Source organism: Gymnoscopelus braueri, assembly GCF_963280865.1.
Source record: "Gymnoscopelus braueri genome assembly, chromosome: 24".
In the NCBI taxonomy this organism is placed as follows: domain Eukaryota; kingdom Metazoa; phylum Chordata; class Actinopteri; order Myctophiformes; family Myctophidae; genus Gymnoscopelus; species Gymnoscopelus braueri.
This window is the reverse complement of record NC_137626.1, coordinates 746196-756278: the sequence shown is the minus strand read 5'-3', so window position 1 is coordinate 756278 and position 10083 is coordinate 746196. Positions and strand designations below refer to the sequence as shown.

Sequence of the window (10083 nt, the reverse complement as noted above, 5' to 3'; positions counted from 1 at the left end):
TGGTAAAGGAAGTGGTAGAGGAAGTGGTAGAGGAAGTGGTAAAGGAAGTGGTAGAGGAAGTGGTAGAGGAAGTGGTAGAGGAAGTGTTAAAGGAAGTGTTAAAGGAAGTGTTAAAGGAAGTGGTAAAGGAAGTGGTAAAGGAAGTAGGTAAAGGTGTAAATTACCAGAAGGGTTATATCTCTTCCCCGTAGCGTTAGCGGACAACCTGGAGCGGATCTGTCCCCGTAGCGCCAGCTCACTGTGGGGGAGGGGCTTAGTGACGGGGGTGGCTGGCCGGGTACTGGTGGAAGTAACAGTGGTGGTGGAGGTGGTAGTAGTAGGAGTAGATGTAGTAGTAGGAGTAGATGTAGGACTAGTAGTAGTAGTAGTAGTAGTAGTAGTAGGAGTAGGAGTAGTAGTGGAGGCTTTGGAGAACACAGGAACATCGAGGAACGCAGGTATTGCGTCGGCGCGTCGATAGCTGTCATTTCTAAGACTGTTTCCTCTGCCTGGGAGGAGAGAGCAGGATATAATGTAGGTTCCATTAAATCATAAAGAAGGCCAACTCTGTTGTTGACCTCCCAATGGAAAGGCTGCAGGATGAGGCCCCTCCCATCCACTCTATGGTTAACTCCCCCCATTCACTCTATGACCCCTCCCATCCACTCTATGACCCCTCCCATTCACTCTATGACCCCTCCCATCCACTCTATGACCCCTCCCATTCACTCTATGACCCCTCCCATCCACTCTATGGTTAACCCCTCCCATCCACTCTATGACCCCTCCCATTCACTCTATGGTTAACTCCTCCCATTCACTCTATGACCCCTCCCATCCACTCTATGACCCCTCCCATCCACTCTATGACCCCTCCCATCCACTCTATGGTTAACCCCTCCCATTCACTCTATGACCCCTCCCATCCACTCTATGACCCCCCCCATTCACTCTATGACCCCTCCCATTCACTCTATGACCCCTCCCATCCACTCTATGACCCCTCCCATTCACTCTATGACCCCTCCCATCCACTCTATGACCCCCCCCATTCACTCTATGACCCCTCCCATCCACTCTATGACCCCTCCCATTCACTCTATGACCCCTCCCATTCACTCTATGACCCCTCCCATCCACTCTATGACCCCTCCCATTCACTCTATGACCCCTCCCATCCACTCTATGACCCCTCCCATTCACTCTATGACCCCTCCCATCCACTCTATGACCCCTCCCATTCACTCTATGGTTAACTCCTCCCATCCACTCTATGGTTAACTCCTCCCATCCACTCTATGGTTAACTCCTCCCATCCACTCGATGGTTAAAGGGATAGTTCACCCCAAAAAAGTTTCTATGGATTAGTCACCCCATGGAGACTTATATTCATGGGTATTTTTTTTTGTTTTTGTCACATTTCTAAACCAATAATTTGATGACCAGCAAAATGATACTCTTTGTGTCTCCTACCGGAACCGCTGCCGGTTACTATAAGTACGTAGAGCTATTTAACAGTTATTTTAACAATATACATGTATCACTTAAAGCACCTTTAAATGGACCTTGGTGTTTGGAGTTTATCTAAACATGGAGGCGGACAGAGGAACAGACTGGTGCTGTTTTTCCCCAGAGAGGAAACCCAAGCACATCTGCATCCAACGTGGTCTGAAGTGAAGTAGTCTGAAGTGGTCTGAAGTGGTCTAGTAGTACTGGCATTATACAAAATGACCTAGGACAAATTGCAACAAAAAACCTTCTTTTTGCTTCATAAATATGATAGTAATAACATATCAAACGTCCTAAGAGATCCCAGTAAAGGAACATATTGAAAAGTTATAGTTGATGTCACAATTTCCCATTGAGGCCCATGTTAAAAAAGGATTTAAGCATTTCTTCTTGTTTAATTTCTACACAAAAGAATCAATACTGTCCTCTATCAGCCAGACACTGTTGGAGGCAGTACAGTGATGGTTAAAAAAATAAATGTTGATGCAGCACGAGCACTGTACTGCCTCCAACAGTGTCTGGTTGATAGCGGACATTATTGAACCTTTTGTGTGGAAATTAGACAAGAAAACATATGCTTAAATCCTGTTTTAACCTGGGCGTCAATGGGACATTGTGATCACCTATTTCAGCATTTTTCGATATGTTCCACCAGGACCGCCACTGGGATTTCTGAGGACTTTTGATGTTATTGATAACATATTTATGAAGAGAAAAAAGTATTTCTGTTGCAATTTGTCCTCAAATTAGGTTCTAACCCCTTATTATCCATTGATTAGGTTAACCCCTTATTACCCATAGAATGATGAGGTTAACCACACACACACCGCATGTAACCACACACTGCATGTACACACACACACACACACACACACACACACACACACACACACACACACACACACACACACACACACACACACACACACACACACACACACAGCATGGATGGATACGATGATGATGGATGGATTCATAAAAACATACAATCTACAGACAGACAGACAGACAGACAGACAGACAACACCACTGGTTCTCAAGCCTTTTCATGTCAAGGACCCCCACCCCCCCCCCCCCCCCCCCCCAGCAAGGACCCCTGGGGGTCCCCGGACCCCACTTTGAGAACCACTGGTGTAAATCACAAGGACTCGAGGCATGCCGGCAATGCAGCCAATCACAAACACCTGCCACTTGTCCAACTGCCAATAAAGCTTTACGATTCAAAACCAAACGGAGCGTGTTGATTGGCTTTTTTTTACCCAGGCCATTGGGGGCGGGGCTTAGTTTCCTGGATGCTCTCTGGTGATTCTGCTGGAAAATGTGTGTGTGTGTGTGTGTGTGTGTGTGGGGGGTGGCCGTGGGGGGGGGGGGGGTGAAAGCAGGAAGTGTTAATCACCAAAGGACGTCCTGGAGGATCCTGGGAAACCGAGGGTTTTGAACGGCGGTGAGAGACGAGTTCTGTTGTGGAGCGCTGTGGATGCACACATATTACACACATTACGGTAACAGAGCTGTGGATGCACACATATTACACACATTACGGTAACAATGTGTATACAACTGTATATATACTAGAAACAATAAACCTTATGGTAAAAAATACTGTACGTGTACTATAAACATTACGGTAAAAGTACTATACATATACTATAAGCATTATGGCAGAGTTATGGATGGAAAATGACTGAGAAGTGATTAATAATAACAATAATGATAATGATGATAATAATAATAACTAGAACCCTAAGTATTAACCTGAGCTCTGATCAATAGTCTGTGGCAAGTTTGGAGGCAAGTGGAGAGATCCTGTGCTGACCAACCCCAGACGTACTTTTAATAATAATAATAACATCACAAACCAGGTCGTGGAGGGAACAAAGCACGAGGTCCGGCAGGTTTCTGAGAGGAGAGGAGAGGAGAGGAGAGGAGAGGAGAGGAGAGGAGAGGAGAGGAGAGGAGAGACTTGTTTTGCAATAAACCTGTCCTCCATACATTTGTAACTTACACACACGTTGAACAACTGCATCATTGTGTGTGTGTGTGTGTGTGTGTGTGTGTGTGTGTGTGTGTGTGTGTGTGTGTGTGTGTGTGTGTGTGTGTGTGTGTGTGCGAGCGCACGCATGCGAGTACCTACCAGGGGCTTGGCCAGAGGGTTGCGGACCTTGTAAGGCTTATGAAGGCCGTTATCTGCAGACAGACAGACAGACAGACAGACAGACAGACAGACAGACAGACAGACAGACAGGAAACTCAGTCAGTTTGGTTTTGGTCAGTGATGTTTACCCGCGGCGTTGGTGTCAAGTAGCCTACAACTGTGATAGGTCGACAGTTTAGTTTTAGTCATATTTTAGTCATCTGAAATCTTTTACTTCTAATTTTAGTCGACTAAATATCATAAGATTTTAGTCGACTAAACCTACAGTTGATTTAGTCGACTAAAATGTATTTTTGGCGCGGTCGTGATGGCATCGAAATTATTCTCACTTATAGCTGCATGCCGAAAATAGCTGATCTGCAAGCTCACAACGCATTGTGAGCTTGCAGATCAGCTATTTTAGGTCTGTGACACCCGTGTGCACCCATGATGACTTCTCTTAGATCTACTGGATCTCTTCTCCTCTAGTCTTAGTTCTACTGGATCTCTTCTCCTCTAGTCTTAGTTCTACTGGATCTCTTCTCCACTAGTCTTAGTTCTACTGGATCTCTTCTCCTCTAGTCTTAGTTCTACTGGATCTCTTCTCCTCTAGTATTAGCTCTACTGGATCTCTTCTCCACTAGTCTTAGTTCTACTGGATCTCTTCTCCTCTAGTCTTAGTTCTACTGGATCTCTTCTCCACTAGTCTTAGTTCTACTGGATCTCTTCTCCTCTAGTCTTAGTTCTACTGGATCTCTTCTCCACTAGTCTTAGTTCTACTGGATCTCTTCTCCACTAGTCTTAGTTCTACTGGATCTCTTCTCCTCTAGTCTTAGTTCTACTGGATCTCTTCTCCTCTAGTCTTAGTTCTTCTGGATCTCTTCTCCTCTAGTCTTAGTTCTACTGGATCTCTTCTCCACTAGTCTTAGTTCTACTGGATCTCTTCTCCACTAGTCTTAGTTCTACTGGATCTCTTCTCCACTGGTCTTAGTTCTTCTGGATCTCTTCTCCTCTAGTCTTAGTTCTACTGGATCTCTTCTCCACTAGTCTTAGTTCTACTGGATCTCTTCTCCACTAGTCTTAGTTCTACTGGATCTCTTCTCCACTGGTCTTAGTTCTACTGGATCTCTTCTCCTCTAGTCTTAGTTCTACTCTCTTCTCCACTAGTCTAAGTTCTACTGGATCTCTTCTCCACTAGTCTTAGTTCTACCGGATCTCTTCTCCACTAGTCTAAGTTCTACTGGATCTCTTCTCCACTGGTCTTAGTTCTACTGGATCTCTTCTCCACTAGTCTTAGTTCTACTGGATCTCTTCTCCTCTAGTCTTAGTTCTACTGGATCTCTTCTCCACTAGTCTTAGTTCTACTGGATCTCTTCTCCACTAGTCTTAGTTCTACTGGATCTCTTCTCCACTAGTCTTAGTTCTACTGGATCTCTTCTCCACTAGTCTTAGTTCTACCGGATCTCTTCTCCACTAGTATTAGTTCTACCGGATCTCTTCTCCACTAGTATTAGTTCTACCGGATCTCTTCTCCACTAGTCTTAGTTCTACCGGATCTCTTCTCCACTAGTATTAGTTCTACCGGATCTCTTCTCTTCTAGTCTTAGTTCTACTGGATCTCTTCTCCACTAGTCTTAGTTCTACTGGATCTCTTCTCCGCTAGTCTTAGTTCTACTGGATCTCTTCTCCACTAGTATTAGTTCTACTGGATCTCTTCTCCACTAGTATTAGTTCTACTGGATCTCTTCTCCTCTAGTCTTAGTTCTACTGGATCTCTTCTCCACTAGTCTTAGTTCTACTGGATCTCTTCTCCTCTAGTCTTAGTTCTACTGGATCTCTTCTCCTCTAGTCTTAGTTCTACTGGATCTCTTCTCCACTAGTCTTAGTTCTACTGGATCTCTTCTCCACTAGTCTTAGTTCTACTGGATCTCTTCTCCACTAGTCTTAGTTCTACTGGATCTCTTCTCCACTAGTATTAGTTCTACTGGATATCTTCTCCTCTAGTCTTAGTTCTACTGGATCTCTTCTCCACTAGTCTTAGATCTACTGGATCTCTTCTCCACTAGTATTAGTTCTACTGGATCTCTTCTCCACTAGTCTTAGTTCTACTGGATCTCTTCGCCACTGGTCTTAGTTCTACTGGATCTCTTCTCCACTAGTCTTAGTTCTACTGGATCTCTTCTCCTCTAGTCTTAGTTCTACTGGATCTCTTCTCCACTAGTCTTAGTTCTACTGGATCTCTTCTCCACTAGTCTTAGTTCTACTGGATCTCTTCTCCACTAGTCTTAGTTCTACTGGATCTCTTCTCCACTAGTCTTAGTTCTACCGGATCTCTTCTCCACTAGTATTAGTTCTACTGGATCTCTTCTCCACTAGTCTTAGTTCTACCGGATCTCTTCTCCACTAGTATTAGTTCTACTGGATCTCTTCTCCACTAGTCTTAGTTCTACCGGATCTCTTCTCCACTAGTATTAGTTCTACTGGATCTCTTCTCCACTAGTATTAGTTCTACTGGATCTCTTCTCCTCTAGTCTTAGGTTCTACTGGATCTCTTCTCCACTAGTATTAGTTTTACCGGATCTCTTCTCCACTAGTATTAGTTCTACTGGATCTCTTCTCCTCTAGTCTTAGTTCTACCGGATCTCTTCTCCACTAGTCTTAGTTCTACCGGATCTCTTCTCCACTAGTATTAGTTCTACTGGATCTCTTCTCCACTAGTATTAGTTCTACTGGATCTCTTCTCCTCTAGTCTTAGTTCTACTGGATCTCTTCTCCACTAGTCTTAGTTCTACCGGATCTCTTCTCCACTAGTATTAGTTCTACTGGATCTCTTCTCCACTAGTATTAGTTCTACTGGATCTCTTTTCCACTAGTCTTAGTTCTACTGGATCTCTTCTCCACTAGTCTTAGTTCTACTGGATCTCTTCTCCACTAGTATTAGTTCTACTGGATCTCTTCTCCACTAGTCTTAGTTCTACTGGATCTCTTCTCCACTAGTCTTAGTTCTACTGGATCTCTTCTCCACTAGTCTTAGTTCTACTGGATCTCTTCTCCTCTAGTATTAGCTCTACTGGATCTCTTCTCCTCTAGTCTTAGTTCTACTGGATCTCTTCTCCTCTAGTCTTAGTTCTACTGGATCTCTTCTCCACTAGTCTTAGTTCTACTGGATCTCTTCTCCTCTAGTCTTAGTTCTACTGGATCTCTTCTCCACTAGTCTTAGTTCTACTGGATCTCTTCTCCTCTAGTCTTAGTTCTACTGGATCTCTTCTCCACTAGTCTTAGTTCTACTGGATCTCTTCTCCTCTAGTCTTAGTTCTACTGGATCTCTTCTCCACTAGTCTTAGTTCTACTGGATCTCTTCTCCACTAGTCTTAGTTCTACTGGATCTCTTCTCCACTAGTCTTAGTTCTACTGGATCTCTTCTCCTCTAGTCTTAGTTCTTCTGGATCTCTTCTCCTCTAGTCTTAGTTCTACTGGATCTCTTCTCCACTAGTCTTAGTTCTACTGGATCTCTTCTCCACTAGTCTTAGTTCTACTGGATCTCTTCTCCACTGGTCTTAGTTCTACTGGATCTCTTCTCCTCTAGTCTTAGTTCTACTATCTTCTCCACTAGTCTAAGTTCTACTGGATCTCTTCTCCTCTAGTCTTAGTTCTACTGGATCTCTTCTCCACTAGTCTTAGTTCTACCGGATCTCTTCTCCACTAGTATTAGTTCTACTGGATCTCTTCTCCACTAGTATTAGTTCTACTGGATCTCTTTTCCACTAGTCTTAGTTCTACTGGATCTCTTCTCCACTAGTCTTAGTTCTACTGGATCTCTTCTCCACTAGTATTAGTTCTACTGGATCTCTTCTCCACTAGTCTTAGTTCTACTGGATCTCTTCTCCACTAGTCTTAGTTCTACTGGATCTCTTCTCCACTAGTCTTAGTTCTACTGGATCTCTTCTCCACTAGTATTAGTTCTACTGGATCTCTTCTCCACTAGTATTAGTTCTACTGGATCTCTTCTCCACTAGTCTTAGTTCTACTGGATCTCTTCTCCACTAGTCTTAGTTCTACTGGATCTCTTCTCCACTGGTCTTAGTTCTACTGGATCTCTTCTCCACTAGTCTTAGTTCTACTGGATCTCTTCTCCTCTAGTCTTAGTTCTACTGGATCTCTTCTCCACTAGTATTAGTTCTACTGGATCTCTTCTCCACTAGTCTTAGTTCTACTGGATCTCTTCTCCACTGGTCTTAGTTCTACTGGATCTCTTCTCCACTAGTCTTAGTTCTACTGGATCTCTTCTCCACTAGTCTTCTAGTGGATCTCTTCTCCACTAGTATTAGTTCTACTGGATCTCTTCTCCACTAGTCTTAGTTCTACTGGATCTCTTCTCCACTGGTCTTAGTTCTACTGGATCTCTTCTCCACTGGTATTAGTTCTACTGGATCTCTTCTCCACTGGTCTTAGTTCTACTGGATCACTTCTCCACTAGTCTTAGTTCTACTGGATCCACTAGTCTTAGTTCTACTGGATCTCTTCTCCACTAGTCTTAGTTCTACTGGATCTCTTCTCCGATATTCTTAGTTCTACTGGATCTCTTCTCCGAAAAGATCCACTAGTCTTAGTTCTACTGGATCTCTTCTCCACTAGTCTTAGTTCCACTGGATCTCTTCTCCACTAGTCCCTCCCAAACATTTTAGTCTAGTTTTTATTTGTTGACGAAATTGGCAGTATATTTAGTCATAGTTTTAGTCATCATAGCTTAGTTTTTATTTAGTTTTCATAAGCGAAAAACGTGATGGTCAATGAATTCAACACTGTTCTGAGCTATACTGGAAGCTGAGGTTCCAGACGGTTGCTAGTTTTTACCTGTCATGATGGTGTTATGTAGGACGGCTTTGATTGGTTACCTGTCATGATGGTGTTATGTAGGACAGGTTTGATTGGTTACCTGTCATGATGGTGTTATGTAGGACAGGTTTGATTGGTTACCTGTCATGATGGTGTTATGTAGGACGGCTTTGATTGGTTACCTGTCATGATGGTGTTATGTAGGACAGGTTTGTTTGATTGGTTACCTGTCATGATGGTGTTATGTAGGACGGGTTTTGATTGGTTACCTGTCATGATGGCGTTATGTAGGACAGGTTTGATTGGTTTACCTGTCATGATGGTGTTATGTAGGAGGGGTTTTGATTGGTTTACCTGTCATGATGGTGTTATGTAGGACAGGTTTTGATTGGTTTACCTGTCATGATGGTGTTATGTAGGACAGGTTTGATTGGTTTATATGTCATGATGGTGTTATGTAGGACAGGTTTGATTGGTTTACCTGTCATGATGGTGTTATGTAGGACAGGTTTGATTGGTTTACCTGTCATGATGGTGTTATGTAGGACAGGTTTGATTGGTTTACCTGTCATGATGGTGTTATGTAGGACAGGTTTGATTGGTTTACCTGTCATGATGGTGTTATGTAGGAGGGGTTTTGATTGGTTTACCTGTCATGATGGTGTTATGTAGGACAGGTTTTGATTGGTTTACCTGTCATGATGGTGTTATGTAGGACAGGTTTGATTGGTTTACCTGTCATGATGGTGTTATGTAGGACAGGTTTGATTGGTTTACATGTCATGATGGTGTTATGTAGGACAGGTTTGATTGGTTTACCTGTCATGATGGTGTTATGTAGGAGGGGTTTGCTCCACAGCCCCGCCTTGCGGTCGTCCTGGTTGGAGCGGACAGTGAACTCGTAGGGAGTGTTGGGCTTCAGGTTGTCGATGACCGTGTCACTGGTGGGACATGTTTGGTAGTTCCACTTCCTGTTCCTCTCTCTGTAGCGGATGGTGTAGAAACTGAAGGACGCATTAGAGACGTTGGTCATTCGTTCATCCATACATCCATCCATACATCCATACATCCATACATCCATACATCCATACATCCATCCAGCCATCCATTGTATTCCTGCTGTTCTATCATATTTGAGGTGATATTAAAGCAAGCAGCAGATCATATTAGAGGTGAGTGCTAGGGGGTGGAGTCTGAAGAGGTGAGTGCTAGGGGGTGAGGTGGAGACTGAAGAGGTGAGTGCTAGGGGGTGAGGTGGAGTCTGAAGAGGTGAGTGCTAGGGGGTGGAGTCTGAAGAGGTGAGTGCTAGGGGGTGAGGTGGAGTCTGAAGAGGTGAGTGCTAGGGGGTGGAGTCTGAAGAGTCAACTAGGAGTGAGTCTGCAGTTCTGATTGTTTATTCCACAGTTTGTTCCACCAGGAGGGGGAGGAGACTCACCCGTCCTCCAGACAGTGCTCCAGCTGGTCTCCATCATGGGGAGGCCTCTGGTCTCCCCAGGACAGAAGCACTGCGGCGGGGCTGAGTGAGCCGATGACCAGGTGCAGAGGTTCATCCAGGTTCACCTTACCTACACACACACACACACACACACACACACACACACACACACACACACACACACACACAC

General features: G+C 44.1%; 1 protein-coding gene across 1 annotated transcript in view; it reads right to left on the bottom strand.

Moving 5' to 3' along the window:
• LOC308080951 (target of Nesh-SH3-like) overlaps positions 1 to 10083 on the bottom strand; it is a 76074-nt gene that overhangs the window by 44404 nt on the left and 21587 nt on the right. The window contains exons 4-9 of the mRNA XM_080423081.1: positions 9894 to 10023; positions 9278 to 9462; positions 3623 to 3675; positions 3348 to 3387; positions 2885 to 2959; positions 165 to 488 (exon numbers count right to left, since the gene is read on the bottom strand). Coding sequence (XP_080279207.1) covers positions 165 to 488; positions 2885 to 2959; positions 3348 to 3387; positions 3623 to 3675; positions 9278 to 9462; positions 9894 to 10023 — 807 coding nt within the window. The remainder of the gene's footprint in view (positions 1 to 164; positions 489 to 2884; positions 2960 to 3347; positions 3388 to 3622; positions 3676 to 9277; positions 9463 to 9893; positions 10024 to 10083) is intronic.